This window comes from Lissotriton vulgaris, chromosome 5 (genome assembly GCF_964263255.1).
Source record: "Lissotriton vulgaris chromosome 5, aLisVul1.2, whole genome shotgun sequence".
Classification (NCBI taxonomy): domain Eukaryota; kingdom Metazoa; phylum Chordata; class Amphibia; order Caudata; family Salamandridae; genus Lissotriton; species Lissotriton vulgaris.
In genome coordinates this window covers 924,800,899-924,820,434 of record NC_141693.1, presented here as the reverse complement: position 1 = coordinate 924,820,434, position 19,536 = coordinate 924,800,899, and the positions used below count along the sequence as shown (strand labels likewise).

At 41.6% G+C, this 19,536-nt stretch overlaps 1 protein-coding gene across 1 annotated transcript in view; it reads left to right on the top strand.

Moving 5' to 3' along the window:
- Positions 1 to 309: 309 nt before the first annotated feature.
- The window catches only part of LOC147711802 (opsin-VA-like), a 360,291-nt gene continuing 341,064 nt past the window's right edge, over positions 310 to 19,536 (top strand). The window contains exon 1 of the mRNA XM_086922536.1: positions 310 to 808. Coding sequence (XP_086778662.1) covers positions 451 to 808 — 358 coding nt within the window. The 5' untranslated portion in view covers positions 310 to 450. The remainder of the gene's footprint in view (positions 809 to 19,536) is intronic.

Below are 19,536 nucleotides of genomic sequence, written 5' to 3'. Positions count from 1 at the left end.
ACAAGCGGCGAGGGAGCCTTCCCCCTCCCCTCCCCTCTCGCAAGAAGGCCGGGTTTCTTTACCTCTTTCTTTGAAGGATGGCGAGCAAAGTCTTGCGCTTTACTACAAAAGAGACATGCTCACGGACAAATTATTTACTGCTCTTGGCTGTCACTGGAAGGCATCAGGAGGAGGAAGCTGGCGGCTCCCGCCGTCCTGCGTCAGTGCAGGCAGAGATCAGCGGCCGCAGCGCCTTGAAAGAGAGAGGGGGATACCTGACGCTGGAAGGTGCGAGCAGCGTGTTCGATAAACGTGACAAAAACTACAAACAACTTTCTACGCTCACGAGGGAAAACCATGTGTTTGCGAGCGATTTTAGCGGGAATTCGAATTGCTGAACTGTACCTCAAGATGCTGAACTAACACGGGGCGCGCCAGCCAAGGACCCCTTCGCTTCAAGGCGCTCACGCGATGGCTGATGTACTTGCGAATGTATCTCTCCTCCCCGATTCCCCGGAGGACACCACGCCGTGGGACCCCTTCCAGCGGCCGCTGACGTCGGTGCAGCCCTGGAACTTCAAGTTTCTGGCGGCGTTCATGTTCTTGGTCACGGCGCTCTCGCTCTCGGAGAACTTCATTGTGATCGTGGTGACGGCCAGGTTCAAGCAGTTGCGGCAGCCGCTCAACTACATCATAGTCAACCTGTCGGTGGCCGACTTCCTCGTCTCCCTCATCGGCGGCAGTATCAGCTTCTTGACAAACTCCCAGGGTTACTTCTACCTGGGTCCCTGGACCTGCATGCTCGAGGGGTTCGCCGTCACTTTCTTTGGTAAGAGTATTAGTTACATGATGCATGCAGGCTCGCCACAACACCTGCGTGCGGTTTGATCTTTTTGGAGACATGGTGGAAAAGTATTTTAAAGTTACTTATTTTAAAGTTACTTATTTTAAAATTACTTAAGTTGTCAAACGTTTTGGTAACTGATTTCTCAACGGGTTGAAATATTAATATTATTAGTAATTACTATATTTACAAGGATTTGCAAAACCAATGCGTTTGACTTTTGTGTGACCTGAGCTTGCAAATATGTATCTACTTAACATCCAGTCACAAATTAGCACACATCATACATCCATGCACATATGCATAAACAGCATTATGTCACACCAGCCGAGCACTACCACCCTTTCAGTGAAACATGCTATACAGCTGTATAAAACACACTGGGTAGGATTTGACAAACATTTCCTGGTGCATGCATTTAAGGCACTCCTTATAGCAGTTGGAAAGTATAACATTAGATAAGTACTTAAAAAAAACCACTACTTACAGAGCACGGTCTTTGCTTATTACAGTTGCTATCCTCAGGCATGCAAGTAGGAGGATCTCACGAGTGCAATAACATTCTTACTCCAGGAAACATTTATTTTCAGGATAATTGTGATTTTACTTAGGCACTGCACTTGATGGGCTGGAGGTAAAGTGACGGCAGGGAGAAATGGGACATAACTTCATGAGGTCATGAGGATACAATGAAATGGGAGTCGGACGTCCTTTTCGATTCATTGTAAAGTAAATGTGATTGGTGTACTTACAATGATAAATATACTTGTGGAATAAATAAAGTGTTGTAAGATATATAATTGCTAAAGTATTTGTAAAGTACAGCTGCTTCCCCGATCATCACCACATGAATACTATGTGGAATGCTGACATAAATATCACATTTACACAAGAGTGATCAGCACACACAATTTTTTTGTTCATAGGCATATAATGTGGATCATATTACAACACAGACTGACAGACTTCAATCAAATATTCTTTGTTTTTTTTTTTTTACTTCTTTATTCAGATCTTCTTAAAATCAGCATTTTCAAGTGGCCAACATGTTTTGTCTCTGAATAGAGAATTGTGTCACAATGCGCATATATGTGTTTTGGGAGGACATGACCAACATGAAGGAACATGGTTTTTGAGGTCTTCATCCTCTAAACAACAAATCAAGCCCTAAAGAATTCTCTTGTGTAGAGACGAAACGTGTTGGCTATTTGAAAAATTCAAATTTTAAGAACATCTGAATAAAGAAGTAAAAAAAAAGAATATGTGAATGAAGTTTGTGCAACCCATGTCACAAAATGATGCATATTATATGTCTATGAACAAGAAAACTGTGTGTTCGGATCACTCTTGTGCAATAGTATTACGGAGTAGTACTCCTGTGAGGAAGACTAGAAGACTGTTCTTTCTGATCAGAGCATCTCATTACGTTGACCGGTTTCACTGAATGCGATAGGTGCGATTCCCTTTGCATTAGTCTCACTAATTGTAAATCACTCATAAATATTACCTGTTCAAGTAGCACTGACTTGTGGAAAGCCAAATGCAACACCACAGTGGTAGTATTAAGATTTATTTAAAAATGATTCAATAATCTTAAAAGCATACGAAATATAAGTCAGAACTTAATATAAAACACTCTTAAAAGCATCAACATAATTCATATACAGGTACAGCCTTATAAAACAGTGTTAAATTCACTGGTCTAAACTGATTAAAAATACATCCCATTTTTTACACGCTGAGAATTTTCAAGAAACAGACAGACATTATTACAAATCTCGTGATTGACAAACTTCTGCAAGTATATTAGGGCCAAATTACATTCATTACATCATATAAATATACCCATTTAAATAGGAATTAAAACATGTTTCGTCAAATAAGAAAAAAAAACACAAAAAAATACAAAATGAATCAAACTTTGTAGAGACTTTTCATCACAAGTGCATAAGAGAATGGAGGCTCAGTCAAATTGACCAAGGGGGAAACAAAGCAGCCATCTACTCATTCCTAAATGGAATCTAGTCAGAAGGGACATATCTCTAGCACATAAGGCAAAGTGCATATAAGGCTCTACTCCAGGGGAGGTTTTGACCATAACATACTCCTTGCTCTGAATTATAGTAAACTCCCATGATTCCCGCTCCAGGTGCTTCAAGAACAAAAGCAAGTTCTTCAGCCCTGACCTATCCTCCTTTGATATACCTGTTGGATTGAGAAAAATAGATGGTCTTCCCAAGACGATACATATTGTGTTGATGTATTGTAACCAGGGGATACAGCGCCCTCATCAGACAACAGAAGTAGCTTGGTCTTCACATATGTAGAGACAGGGTTAACTGAAGTCTAAGATGCATTGAATGCGTTTTAAGAGCAAATATGAGGTAGTTAGATGGAAACCGATGCCCTACTATATAGCACTAATACTGCATTAGTGCTTAATCCAAGAACCCATGAAAGCACCAAAGAACAAGGCTTTGCGGAGGGGGGCAGCATTTTAATCATAATTATATCTACAGAATTTAAATTGACAAGATAATACTTGTGTCCATTAAGCAGTGATATTGTTGATGCCCTGACATTTCCCCACTTCATGCATCCATCCCTTCAGTTGCCCACAGTGCAATACCCCTGTGGTTCCCCAGGCCCCCACATATGTTTGTTCTTTTGTGGGTGGCCATAGCTCTATATGTTGGGAGATCAAGTGCCAGCCAGTGCTCCAATCCATGAGCTCAGATTTCCAGGTCAGTAGAAATCACAGTCGGCTATTCACGTGTGATATCCCTTTTTGCAATTATAACACCAATGTAGAGGAGTGTTTTTGTGTATCTCTTCAGATCTACTTCGAGTAAGTCATTGAGTAGGGTCATCTTATATATAAATCTCCCCAGTGTGTGTGACTTTTTTTGGGTTACCCTTCACCAAAAGGTACTTATCACATGACATACCCAGGAAATGTGGATGGAGTAATTCTCTGACTTTTTGCATTGTAAGCATTTTGGGTAGGAATCATGAAACACTGCAACCAGAGTTTTTTTCGCGACAGATAGTAGATGTTTGAATTGAACCCGTCAGAATAGGGCAGCGATTGTCACTTCCATCTGGGCCATTAAGCTGTTGCATCTCTCCTCCTCATCAAGTGGGGCAATGTCTGACTCCCACGTCTCGTGTGGTGCTGGGAAGTAGTCTGGAGGGTTACTGACAAGTGAACAGTATAGCTACACTACCTGTGTCTCCCAATCTCATCCATCAGCAACCTTTCTTTGAGCAGATTAAATTCTGGCACAGCATCAAGTGGTTTTAAATAAGGGGAGAGGACATACCACAGCTGGAGATACCTGAAGAACTGTTTCTTGAGTATGTAAAAACTCAGACTGGAGGCCTACAAACGAGCAGATGGTGTTTTATGTCACTATGTCTCCTAGTTTGAAAATGTTAATGGCTTCCCACCTTCTTAAGCCTTAGGGAGAGTCTACATTGACCAGCAATGAACCGTTCCACACAGGGTCTCCCCTGTAAGACATCTATACAAGCCAATGGCCTTTAGGGTATTCCGTGTCTGGATTACCATGGATGCAGCTGGTGAGAAATCAGGAGGGTGAGTCCCTCCCTCCCACAAGAAGTGTAGTGAGAGTGTGCCATTCATAGACCATTGTGCATCTGGGACATTTAATAGTTTGTGTACCTTAGTGGCCCCTGTTCGCAAGGACGCCAATGGCACACAATCACATCACTCCGCTATATGTTCTGTTCTCTCTTTCTCGTAGTATTATGATTTTGACCAGCATGCATGTCCCACATTTCACTACTTGTGTCTTCCTTTCCTCGTGTTATATTAGTGTTTCTCTCTAGGATGCAGGTCCCCACATGTCTCAACTTTCATACAGGTCCCCACATGTCCCTGCTTTCTTAGTTTAACTGAACAGATGCGTGCAGACATGTTTAAAACCTCCTAACAGGATAGATGCCTTAGAGCCCTCTTCAAACCTGACACGACTGCTACACTCCAACTATGCTCATCAGCTGCTTCTTTCATTTCAGAAGCCTAAGACATTGAAGCCTCTTCAGCCACTTTAGCTAAAAGATATTGTGGTAGGGAAGATGCTATAAACACTAGGATAGACTATGCCAATGCACAACCCGATGGTTTTCAAGTGACAGAGATAAAAAAAAGCTGTATTGGTTTCAGAACACAGTTTTACACCTCATCAGTTGCTTAAAAAGGAGAGGCCATATAGTTATAGCTATGTACTGGCTGCTAGTTAATGAAACAATTTGCTGAAAGCTTGCCTATCTGTCCTTTGGCTGACATATTGAGATCATACCCTCCCACTTCAAAGGGAGAATAGTGTTCTGTACCACCAAACTCAAACACGCCGGTGCATGCATATATGTTCTATATGTTCCAGGTTTCAACTTGAAGAGATGTAAATGCTTCCAGAACCAAGAGGCCTTCAGATTAAGCAATCATTCTATTGACATCTGATTATCTGCATCCTTACTTGTTTTCTGAAAGACCTTAAAGTTCTACCTGATTTAGTTGGCTCTTGAACGATCAGCACAACCAAGTCCATTTAGGTAGTGGGTGTTTTCATAAAAGCTGTTGGCCAGTTAGTGGACACCCAGTTTCTCACTTTTAGTTTTGTGAAGCTTATCGAACTTTACCATTGATATATCTAAGACTCTGGCATTTCAAGTTCAGAGCAAAGCAGAGTGGAGAAAGAAACCCTTACAGTGTACAAGAGAATGGCAGACCTTCTGGAGCAGATCTAAGCAGCATCATAATATTGTGCTTTCATGGATGTCCCCTGTTTCTCTGCAGTTGTTGTAAAATTCAAATTATTTTTTGGTGCTGCTGCTCTTTTTGTACGCGGATGTGATCATAACATGCTTCCCAGTTCCTCTTTCTGTTTGGCATACAGTGATTAACACCTCATTGTGGCCAATATTCAAGTAATTACTATTCAAATGAAACTGATATTACGTACAACTTTCATGAAGAACCATTCAAGTATTACTGTTTGTCTCTTTCAAGGGTAAATAACTGTTGAGTGTGTTGAGTGTGTTTCTGCCTAGGCATGTCAAATCATCATTGAACAGAATACTTGAATCAAGCTACAGTCATAATTCATGCTTGCATGTTGCACTGGAACAACTACTTTGCATTCCACTGACAAACATCTCAGCATCATGGATGGATGGTAATAACTTTACACACCATGTTAAATCTTTGAAAGGTGTTTTATGTGTTATTAATTGATATCGTTCAGGTATACTTTGTTAGCATACGAGATTAAAAGGCATTTTCCTGCACTGGTTGGAAGTTTCTCATCCAATCATTCTCTTTGTGACCGTCTTTCACCGGCTGCATCACAACCTAGACTTTTAGAAGAAGAAAGCCAGTCAAGGATCTTCCTTGTCACACACATTGTTGAATCTATACATGGAGCAATTGGGAAATGTCATGACTTCTTTCTCTATTGATAAGTATCCAGGAGCACTCATTTGTTTATCTAAATGTCTAGCTTCAAGGCTACTACTAGTGGATTGTGTTGTCAGCAAAATCACACATGCATGGTACATTGCATTCTCGAACTGAATACTTTTGAAAGAGAGCACATGACCTCGATGAGCCAAATAAAAACTTCCAATCCTATATCTCCAGAAGAAAAATACACTATGAAATGTATTGTCATGTAGCTTTGGCCCATGTGATAAAATGCTCAAGGTTGAACCATAAGATTAAATCAAGTTTTTGAAAATATGAGACTGCTTCAGCCAAAATCTATTTTTTGAAACTTGCTGAATGGGTCATGCATCTTTTCTCAAGGGAGAAAATTCGGAGTTATCACAGAAAGACAAAAGAAATTCAAACATGCAATGAATCTTTAGTTACCTTATATCTAACCTTAAATCTTTTCCAAACAGGATCTCTACAAGAGCCCTATGAGAGGGCAAATTATGCTGTATCACTCCACTAATATGAAGAGTTACACTGTCTCTCCATGCAATTTATCCAATTACATTCATAATTGCTTTTAAACATATTTATATTGTGTTCAGTTCGATTAATTCTAATATCCCTAGGTACTGAGTAATACATAACATTTGCTCTGAACATACATGTGTAAAATAGTGTTGTAGTATTTATTTTTTGAGCTGAGGGACTGGGTAGTACTTGCTGTATTCTTAAAACTACACCCTCTACCCTCATTGGCTTTTATAGCTATTGTCTGTAGTTGTCACTCATGAGCCCTGGAATTACCATCTTGGTTTCCTACAGCCACATATTTGTAACACATTTGTATGAGTGTGCCTGGGGAAAGGCAAACTCTTTTTTTGTATTCCTGTGTTGCGAAGTTGAGAAGAGGGCAGATGATGTATGCAGCAGTCGACTAAGGTTGTTGGCAAAACTGTAGGTAAGCCAATCTGCTGTACTAGAAAATCAAAATTTGAACGGGCAGTGATGCTGGAACAGTTTTCAGAATGAATGTGCTTCCCACTTGTACCACCTTACGAAAATCGTTGGTTTTTCAAAACAGCTGGGTTATTGAAGGAGGGTCTTCAAATAAGCCAGACATTCACCTTTTAGAGAAATATTAGGGACATCTCCCCGAAATATCTTTTATTGATTGTCTCTAGTGGTGCACTGTGAAGCATGCATTCCTAAATATATAATGCCAACATTTGGTGAACTCATAATGGGAATTTTCTCTATCGAACTGGCACCTGTGTGCAGGTAAATTACCGGGCACAACAACCTTTGGACAGCTAAGAATTACCTGGGCTTTGTGAATTCAACTATGGCATAAGTTTCAGCAGTGCATAAATCTAGGTGCCCTCTTGCGCTCAAACATCTGTGTTGAACTGGAACTCCAGGTGCATATATATTTAGAAGTTACACAATACCTATTGGAAACATTGAGCCACAACTCATGTCATGGCTATTAAAAAAGTAATGTTAGTAGCAAAGTACCTAAACATATATATTTTTTTTAAAACAGCAAAAATAGAGATTTGCTTCTGAAACACTGTGCATCTAGTAGATATAAATGCCCCCAAATCAGTACTGTGCCATAAAATAAAATACTACTCCTCAAATATTGAGATCAAACCACAGATTATTGGGCCATAGAATTTGCAACAAATTCAATAACTTGAGGTTTAGAGCCTTACTTGAGGTGGTGTGGTTCCCCTACATCTCGTCACTGCCTGACTTTATTTAGACTAAACATGGGCGAATTTTGCGAATTCGCCATCCGCGAATTTGCGGAGTTGCGAATTCGCAATCCGCAAAATTCGCGCATTCACGCACATTTGCGGATTTTTGAATTTTTGCGAGTTCACGGGTGTTCGCGGGGCACTTTGCGTGTTCGCGGGTTTTCGCGGGTGTTCGCGAGGCGCTTTGCGTTTTCGCTGGGTTTTTTTTTTGCTGGTTAATCACTGCCACCCTCTCGTTTTTTATGCCCATCTGCCCTCTGTACCACTCGTTTCTGTGCCCTTCTGGCCTCTACCCCACTCATTTTTTGTCCCCTTCTGCCCTCTGTCCCACTTTTGTGCCCTTCTGCCCTCAGCCCCACTTAGAATGGCGCCGGCAAGCTGCCAGTGCCATTCTAAAATAGCTACAAATAGCTTCAACAGGAAGCACTAATAGATAAAGTAAAGCAGGTGCTGGAGTTGAAGGTCAAATTAAGTTACACAATCATTAATCACCCCAAGTTTGGGGTGATTAATGATTGTGTAACTGAATGTGAGCAGCACCTGCTTTACTTTATCTATTAGAGCTTCCTGTTGAAGCTGACTTTTGTAACTATTTTAGAATGGCTCTGGCAGCTTGCCAGCGCCATTCTAAAATAGTTACAAAAGTCAGCTCGCGGATTTTGCGGGAAATTCGCGAATCTCGTGGATGGCGAATTTAGCGAAAATCCACGAGTGGGACGGATTTTCCGCCCATGCTTAAATTAGACTTCGCACTTTAGGTCTGGTTTTCTATACCTGAGGGCACGGCAGCAGGATATATCATTTTTTGTGTGCCACAACTTTTCGATTCAGAGCACCGTTCATTTATTTTTGTTCTGCCCATTATATCAAGGTCCAAGACACAGTTTTTTGCACCGTTGTTGAGCAAGGCTAACTTGCGACGGTACATGGATTTTTTTAATATTCATGCTGTCTTTGGGCTCAACTGAAATCTGTGCTCTGCATTAGGAAGAGATATGAATTTTAAGGGCTATTTTTCAATGTTTCTAATACGACTTAGTCCATCTGATTAGGCCTTTTTAAATATTTAACTCATAATTGTTATTTGGGAATTGGATATTGTTTATGATTTTGTACTAGATGAAATATTTTAATCTATGTTTTTTCATTTTCTGTGTGCTTTTATGGCCTTAGGCCGAATAAAGTTTACTTTGACTTGACCTAAATATATTGTACAGAAGCTAAGTACCTAAAAGACTATTACTTTAAAAGACTACTGGTTGACCAAACATGCAACCCTTAATCTCAACCAGTAATCTTTCCTACCTAAAATAATGTATTGTACCAACGAAGGCTGTACAGTTATGGGAAGATTCTGTTTATTTTGCCTCTGTGAACTCGAAATAAATTGGCCAGTCTATGCACCGACCACCGAGAGCATATGGTGTGTGCTATTTTTCAATTTTGCTAAAATATTGTACAATTACATTAGTCAATAGTACCCAGCAACATACATACCCTTATGCAAAAAAAGGGCCTGTCTGTCAGGTAATACAATGAGTTACTAAACCCTTTCCTAAATACCCAGACCCATTTAGGGACGTTTTGCTTGAAAACACTGCAGGATGTATGCAGCATCTGCACTGATTAATAGGTAGTCCAACTTAGACCTCTTAATAACACTGACTCATTCACAATATGCCATGTTAGGAACCAAAACCTACACAAATTGCTGCTCGTGGTGACACCAATAATCACTTATTCAGAAACCTGTTTTTTTTTTAGAATACCTACATTAATGCAAAGTTCTGCTGTTAGTAACAGGTACTCATTCAAAACGTTGGGGCTGATTTATACATTGGTGGTGTGTATACCCTGTTGGAATGGTGATGGAGTATGCCTAACGGCAAGGTAAAGGTCTGCAAGCCCAATTTTGATGCCGGCAGACCTTAAGTTTGTCTACAGTGGTGACTTCTCCACCACCGCCATAGCCAAACATATCTAACGGCCCGATGGAGAAATAGCTAGACGTCCTCCCACTCAATCAGGTGGATGGACATATAGCCATTTAGTACAGCCTGTCGCCGCCAGGCAGATCCTAGTGAGAGGGACAGTGAAATGGGTATAATGATCCCCTCTCCATGGGGCATGACTACGAAAGTGAGGGTAGCTTTACATTTTTTATTTTCAAGAGAATCCCATTTCCAAATTTTCTTTAAAAAAGAAAACAGTTTGGTACAGGGCTGCTTCAGCCTGACGCAACCCTGTACCAAACAGCAAAAGGCATTGACAGGAACCGCCGTGACAGCGGTTCCTGTCAATGCAATATAAAAGACTGTGGGCCTGGTGATCATTTGTAAATGTGGTGGGTGGTCTCTTCACCCAGGGACGAAGTAATTTACTCCACCCCCCTGTATGAATAATGGGCCCATTTATAAATCGGCCCTTTATTCTTAGAAATACCCATTGTCCCTCAGATCCATCACTGATGATAGACAAAATCAGTCAAAGTTTTGTTGCTGATATAAACCAGATTCACCTAAAATTGATAATACCAACAGCTAGTCAGAGAACTGTTAAAAAAACTTATAGACTCAATCAGAGCTCTGCTGTTCATAACGCTAAGTGATTGTTATTATTATTATTATTATTATGTTTCTTATATAGCTCCAGAATCGACCCCCGAAGGATGGGGCCAGACTATATGTAACAGAAGAAGGAGCTCATTTTATAGTTTATTTTGTTTGTTGGTGTTTGCAACTGCTATCGTCGCTTAGGGTTATGCTTCTGATAATACTGACCATCAAAGTGCTATGTTCCTAACAATACATAGTGAGAAATCACCATAATATTCTCTTCATTGTACCCAATCATTGATTGATGCCTTTATTTGTTAAGTGCACTTATACTAAAAGGCTTTGTGGTGGTTTGCACTGCTCTCATTGATTGACACAGGTAGTCTATATGAATTAGGATGGAGTGAAAGGATGGGGCCAGACTATATGTAACAGAACAAGGAGCTCATTTTATAGTATATTTTGTCCAAGGAACCTAAATGCTTATTGACTTTAGTGGTTATGTATACTCCACTGTGATCTCTCTCCAATTGGAGAGATCTTGTGAGTTTATACCCTGAAAAACACTCAACTAGCTACGGGCTATGGTGTCATGGAAAGAGTTGTGCTAAAGACAAAGACCCTCCAACAGGACTCCCTGCTCAACAGGGAGTCAATGCCGAAGTCTGTGTGTATTGGAAAATCCAGGTTAGGGCAGGATTTGCTTGGCATAGGCAGAAAAATGAATGTACTGGCTTTTATGACTGATGGGCGCACAGGAGGACATGACTTTAGCTTGTTGCTCCTTTTGGAGGAACTAGAGATCTTCTTAAAATAAACGGAACAGGAACACAAGCCAGGCAGTACATTGATTGATAACTCCTGATCCAGAAGAACTCCCTTCATTTTGACGTTTGGATCGGGATAGGTAGTCTACCCACGTCGGAGGCCCTAATGTTGTCTCATCTTGGAGGAACTAGAGATCTTCTTAAAATAAACGGAACAGGAACACAAGCCAGGCAGTACATTGATTGATAACTCCTGATCCAGAAGAACTCCCTTCATTTTGACGTTTGGATCGGGATAGGTAGTCTACCCACGTCGGAGGCCCTAATGTTGTCTCATCTTGCTCTCTGTTTCCCAACAATCATTAACAGGGCCGGACTGGCCGTAGCAGACAGCAGGCGTTTACCCGGGAAGCTGGGGGACGATTTTGAAGCAATGGTGGGAGTTTTTTTGTCACAGGTGGTCGGTTTTGCAGGGGTGCTGCAATATCGGGCCCCAGTACCCAAATCAGCAGTACTTCACATTTGCAACCCCAAACCCTCCCTCGGGGAGCTGGTCTTACAAAATTGCCAGGGCTGCTTTGGGTTCCCACTCCGGCCCTAATCTTTAAGGTATGTCTAATCCATTGTCAGATTGCTGATAAGAAATCTCACTGGACCTAATAGCCCATTTGTTTGAAACAAATGACTGTCTGTGTATCTTCAGTGTAAACTGAACAAAACACTCAAATGTACCACCTTAATCAGAGGCATAACATAAATGTTGAAGAGCATAAGGAACAAGAACAGAAACTTGGGATGCCACAGCAGAGCTTGTGCCATATTCTATCTTGCATTTTAAATACACTCATATGTTTACAAAACCTCTGCAAAAAGAGACATCACAGTAGAGAGCTCTCAGAAAACAAACTACTTGGCAGGATGCCCTCCGCCTATAAACACAAATACCTAGCCAAGTGTTATTTGTAGAGGAAATAAACCTACCCTCCACACTGCCCACCCAGGGAGCTCACTGATCTCCTGGGTTGCTCCACAAATTTAAATGAGTTGTAATAAATATTTGAAAACTATATGCATGGAATTATGTAAGTACCCCTTCCCCCCTTGGGTGGCATAGGATTCTGATGCATTCCCAGGTTTACGAAACTTTGTAAATCTGGGAATATGGCAGAATCCATGGGTGTTGCGTGGGAACACACAGCAACACCCATGGCCTGCCCCTGTCACGCAAAGTGCAGTGTGAAAAGGGGCCATTTTTACTAGGACATTAAAATACATGCAGAGTAGCTTTGTGTGGCCTTGTAAATATGGCTCAGCACAGTGTTCCACCGTTGCATTAAAAAAAGTGAAGGCACCTGCCGCGCAAGGGGCTTGTAAACAAGCCCTCATATTTTTTATATCTCAATTATATGAACCATGAACCAAAGACATCCAAGCAATGTAATACACGGGGACTCATTTACAACAAAATGATGGAGCGCAGCCCGCAAGTCATTATGATGCGCTGAGCTGAGTCATTTTAAAAGCACAGGGATGCGTCATATTTACCACAAGATGACGTACCTGTTCTTTCCCCTGTGCTGGCGCGCAATTGGCTTCCATGCGCCAACGCTGTACCTTATTCTGGTCCAGTATATATAGAGCCACTTTCTCACAGCCAGGTCTTCAGCAACTTGCGTAATCCAAGAAGTGAGAAAGAGACTCTGATGTGTTGATGGAGGTTATTCCATGTCTTGGGTGTGATGTAGGATAATGAACAACCTGTGTGCGAGTGAGTGTTTATTGTTGCTGTGAATGCTACATCTGTTCTGTGTGAGTGTTGGATTGCTGCTGCTTGTGCTTTGCATGTAAGCATGGCAATAAGCAGGTCCAAGTGTACTTGCAGAAGCGGCCCATGCAGGTGAGAGAGGTGGGGCAGGGTGGAGGGTGATTCGACAGATGACGCTGAGGGAAAAATCCATAAATAATGTATTTCCCTCGTGGTCATCTGTCGATTTGCCCGAGCCCCACCGCTCTTACCTGGACGGGCCGCTCCTGCGTACTTGTTCGCTGAATCACGGTGATGCTTGTATAAATCATTTCATCATACAGAAGCAGGAACTATTTGTCAATGCCTGATGTCAGAACGTAAGAGCCATTGACCACCATTGATGAACGGATGCATGAATGAATCATTGGAGGCCTCTCTCCTCCACTCCTCCAGAACACCCTTTTAATTGCTTTTGAAGTCTTTTGTCTATATTTCTGTCTATTCATGAAGAGACATGGCCATAAACTGTCAAGCAAACAGTTAAACACCCGTGTATTGACTGATCCTAAATACCGCTATTCCCGGTCACTAATCAAACATTAATGTGAAATTGTCTACTGTACTCCCACCCATCCTCAAGTCATTGTAGCCAGGAAGTAAATACTGGGGCGACCTGCCACCCAATAAAGTTAAAACAATTAACAAAGAGTTTGGGCGGGTAAGAAGGTAAACATTATACTATTTGGCTGCACACCTGTTTGTGGAAACGAGGAAGCAGGTCAGTTAACAGGAAGCTCAGAGCCCTACCTCGAACCAATGCTCTTTCTAGGAATGTTTTCCACGTTGCATCGGCTGCAGTCACCCATTCAGATGAAACGAAGTATGTCATGCTTAGGTATCACGCGTGCCCCATTTTCCTTTGTTTGGTGCAAACAACACAAGGTGCTCTTACTACAAGTCACAGTCGTTATTCCTGTATTTCAGCAGCTCAGTTGCACGAGCATACTGTTGGACAACCGCTCTTACAACAACCCGATTGTACTTTAAACCAGTTTCTCACCGTTTGCCAGCACGGATACAAAAACATTTTATCTCGTGTTGAGTTCCGTCTCTCACAAAAACATAGTAACGCTTATGTGCAAACTAATTCACAGAAACCAGATACAATGTTACCGGAGGTTATAGACAGCCAAAGCACGGGGTTGTGATTGTTACTTGCAAACTTCCGGTTCACATTCCCTCAGTCTCTATCCTACTAAAGGTTAAAGTGAAAGCGCAGAGAAAATTGTATGTCATTTTAAAAAACATAAAACAGAGGCATTTGTCAGAGAGACACACAATTAATTATCTGCACTGGTGGTTAAACAATGCACTGCTGAGAACGTTAAAGCTATCTTGTTGTTTTGATACCGTAATACAGATGAATGCTTTGATTCAAACGCAGATTTCGATTGGACTTTGATGAAGTGCCCTTTTTTTATACATGCCAACGTTTTCAACCTGGGAAGTGGGAAAATAAAAAAATATCGGGGGACAAGCAGCAGTTTATGCCCCAATATGTATTGTTCACTTTGGAGCACCACAGGAGCGACACGGGACCCGGGCTCAGTGGGATGTGAGAGAAAAGCAAGCGACCTCTCCTTGGAGCCGCGGGTCGCTCTCTGGAAGTTCAGTCATCAAAAGGGATGAGGACATTTTGAACATAAACGGATAACAATGGATCAGCAATAAAGTGTATTGAACTGTTCTATACCTAGTAAATACCATAATAGAACTTTGCCTAAAAAAATCAACTATTTACTGAAAGGAAGCAGGGCAGAAACTGGGCAGCTCAGAGTGTGTCAAGGAGCAGTGAGTGTGCAAGGAGAATTACTCTAGGAAAGAAAATATACTTGTGGATGCGGTGATAAATATTGCATACAAATGATTGGTTAATCAGTCCCCTTTAAATACAACATGCGCCATTTAAGATGACTTCTAGCCTTTCAGCAATATAAAGCAAGGTATCCAAACATCTTTCAATAAAACAACAAGTCCCATTTATCAATCCATTTATTAGCTCACATTTCACCTTCCCCATTAATCCATCCATGCAGTCACTCGTCAATCCATGCACTCTTTTAATAATCAATGCACTCACTCATCCATACAGTCACTCAGTCATACAGCCATCTTCTCCATCACTCATCCACCCAAGCACTCACTTATCCACCCATAGCCCTAAACACTTCTTACCACCTGTAATAACAATCAATCCCTAATCCCTAAATACTCCTTATCACCACTAAAAGCTATGTATTCTTGAACCCTACAAACTCCTTACCACCAATAAGAAACAACCCATCTCTGAACCCTAAAATTTCATTACCATCCAAAAAACAACCCACCCCTGAAACAACTCCTTATTACCTATAAAAATTACCCATCCACCGGTCCGTCGGTGGTTCTTGTTGTGCATGGAAAGATTCAGGGTGATCCATCAAGCGGAAGATTAGAAACAAGAGGGGGGGGGGGGGAATCTAAAAAATGTGTTTCCCATTTTAATTCTGATAGGAGTTTTGAACACGAATACAGCCTGAACCGCTGGACGGAATTACAATAAATTTGAAAATAGCTAGATCGTGGCCAAGAAAGAGTGCTTTTTGTGTTTTGATGCAAATCCGTTCAGTACTTTTTGAACAATGAACGTTAAAACAAGTTTGTACATCTAGGGACACAGGGGCCCCATGGATCCCAACAGATTTCAAGCTGAGATATGATTGGTTGCCACACTCCCAACCAGTAAGTTGTGGATGCCATCTTATGACTAGGAATTCGGTCCCGAGTCCTAACAAAAAAGCTAAAAAAAGACACTAGGTAGGAATGTTAAAAAACCTTGACCCCCTAGGTCTGGTGGTGGGGTCCCCAAGGGACACTGCCTGGGGCTAAAAATGCTTTTTATTTTTATTTTGTGGCAATTTCATGGAGCATCCACAAATTTGCATACTTTTTTTAAAAAAAAGAGACGCACAGGCACATGCTCAATTTGAACTTGAGGTATTAAAATCCATTTAAACTTTCTTTGTGAATGAACAGACCACTTCATCTTTAATGCTCTGGAAATAGGATTGCATTCTGATATGATGTTGAATATGTACTATTGGTGTCTTGGTTACACATGTTGAAAGAAAGAAGTTGTTTTTTGCTTTTATAAAATGATTCTGCAATCTTCCTGGACCGCCTAAGAAAATGGCTGTGTGCAGCACGGACAAAAGTGTTTTTGCAGGTTATGCTACAATCTGAAACTGGACGCTGAAGATCCAACGTCCCTTAGATGAATGGATTTCCATCCAATTATTCACTGTGACATGCATAGAACACCTTGATCTGTGAGACTGTGGACATCTCTCCTACCTCATGTTGTGCTACATGAGGTTGTGCAGGTCTGTGAGCTAACCCCAAAAATTTAATTATTTAGCGCCATAATTGACCCGGGCCATAGTTGTGAAGATTTGTATTTTGTAAAATGTTTCATTATGTTCTCTCTTAGCGAACACATTTCCTCGGGTGCATGAATACAATTTTGCTTCTGCCACTCGCTTGTCTGAACTCAGCACTGGAGTTTCTCCTCCCCAAGATGCTTCTGAGCCCCCAATCCTATTAGTCATCTGTTAATGATATCACTAAGATTATAAGAGGCAGCCAAGAGGACAAGCACAAAACTGCACACAGGCTTTGTTTCAAGAGTCACCATCTCCGCTTTCACCCCCGCTGCCAACTGCCACCCAGTTCCCTGACCCAGGCAGATCTTGAATTCGACTCCCCAGATATCCAGCTGTGGGATTGTTTGCCTTTGCTGATATTTGCGAGCACTTTAAAAAATAATGTAGGGATGAGGAGCAGAGCTTGGATGCCCCTATCTGTCTGATGTCACAGCTTCTGCAGCACCCAAGATATTGCCCTGTCACTGTAGCACAGATCTTTCCTACTACTTTCCCTTTCCACTACATGCCATAGCAGTAATAAAGTGTTGTGAAGAAAATAACAAGATCAGAATCTCACTCTATTGGTTTTCCAAAAGTAAATGAACTTCAGTTTTTATAGAACTTCACTGTCAGTGCTGGGAAACCTCAAATGCCTGCTTTTCTATCAAGGTTTTTAAGCATAGGATTAGGGTAGTGCCATTCATGCCGCGATAGAAAGTGAAAACGTCTTTTGTCATTTCTACAGCAAACTCGTTATGCATAGGAGTAGCACTGTGCCCTCCAAGCCGAGCTGGAAAATGAGAAAAGCCTGTTGCCACCACAGGCACAGTATTACAGCTTTGGATTGGTAAAATGCCATCCAAGCTAACCTGAAATGAATAAAGACTTTTGTCATTTTACAGCTCGGCTTGGATGGCACTGTGCTAATCCTAGGCTTAAAGACTTTGCTGTAGAAATGGCTAAATACTTTGCCCCTTTTTATCTTGGCATGGATGGAACTGTATTAATCAACGCTTAAAAACTTTGATAGAAAAGCAGACATTTGAGGAGATCAAATTCAGGAGTGTTGCTGGTGATGTTGGGTGCTCTATACTGGAGATGCTCTCCACCTAAACTTTGGACTACCCAGAATTGTTGAGGGGGGGTGCTGGCAGCAACCAATGTGTTGGAAGCAGGAAATGTTTAAAGAACAGTTAAACCACAAACAGGCTTATTTGCTCCTGCTACCATCTAGGGGCCGAAGAAGGCTTACCTGTAGCCGAAATGCATTTGGCAAGCTCGCAAATAAAGCTGCCTCTTTATATATATATATTTATTATGTCATGTCATGTCATGAGAGATTGAGTGATGTAGTATATGACGTCATCAGCAGTGCATAGTGGGGGCGTGAGTTATAGTTACCTCAACTAACTATAACGACTGAATTTTCTGTTTTTGTACGAGTGAAATGTTCAACTAACTATAACATCCCTGAAACCTGTGTTTTTTTCAGGGAATTTCTAAGATTTTTTAAATGCTAATTTTTAACTATTATGTCCCTGAAACTATGGTTTTTTCAGTGAATTTCAAAGTTTTTAAATGCTAATTTCTAACTATAACATCCCTGAAACCTATGGTTTTTTCAGTGAATTTCAAAGGGTTTTTAAATGTTAATTTCCAACTATGCCTACATAGGTAGGAAATATGCAGAAAGAGGAAGAAAGGTGCAGAAAGAAGCAAGAGAAATGCAGAAAGAGGCAACAGAAGTCCAGAAAGACGAAGAAAGGTGCAGAAAGAAGCAGGAGATGTGCAGAAAGAACCAACAGAGGTGCAGAAAGAGGCCTTGTTGCAAAGTCATCCTGTGTCCTCAACGTTTTACTGACTGGTACTGGTGGTAACTGACTCTGACTAACCAGGCACGGAGCCAGTGCTATGCTAAAAGACACTTAAAATACAGTGAAAACACCTACTTACACTAGGGTACACTATGGGTTGGCAGACCCCTTTGATAGGCATGACCTCCCCTGTAAAGCCCAGGTACATAATAGGGCAGGGGGATTAAAACTACCTCTAAATCAGAGGTACAGAATGATAATTTGCAAAAGAGGTGCAGAAAGAAGCAAGAGCAGTGCAGAAAGAACTAACAGAGGTGCAAAACGGGGCAAGAGGGGTGCAGAAAGAGGTAGGAGAGATGCACAAATTGGCAAGAGAGGTACAGAAAGAGGCAGTAGGGGTGCAGAAAGACGCAACAGAGGTGCTGAAAGAGGCGCAAAGGGTGCAAAAAGAGGGAAGAGAAGTGCAGAAAGAAGCAACAGAGGTACCGAAAGAAGCAAGAGAGGTGCAGAAAAAGGCAGGAAAGGTGCAGAAAGGGGGAACAAGGGTGGAAACGAGGCAACAGAAGTGCAGAAAGAGGGAAGAGGGGTGTAGAGAAAGGCAAGAGGGGTGCAGAAAGAAGCAAGTGGGGTAGAAAGCGGCAACAGAGGTGCAGAAACAAGCAAAAGAAGTGCAGAAAGAGACAAGTGAATTGCTGAAAGAAGCAACAGAGGTGTAGAAAGGAGCAAGAAAAGTACCAAAAGAGGCAACTGAGGTGCAGAAAGAAGCAAGAGCGTTGCAAAAAGAACCAACAGAGGTGCAAAAAGGGGCAAGAGGGGTTCAGAAAGAGCAGGAGGGGTACGAAAAGAAGGAAGAGAAGTGCAGAAAGAGGCAAGAAAATTGCTGAAAGAAGCAACAGATGTATAGAAAGAACCAACGTAGGTGCAAAAAGAGGCAAGAGAGGTGCGGAAACAAGCAAGAAAAGTGCAGAAAGAGGCAAGAGAATTGCTGAAAGAAGAAACAGGTGTGGAAAGAAGCAAGAGAAGTACAGAAAGAGGCAAGTGAGGAGCAAAAACAGGCAAGAGTGGTTCAGAAAGAAGCAAGAGAGGTGCAGAGAGAGGGAAGACGAGTGCAGAAAGACATACCAGCGGTACAGAAAGAAGCAAGA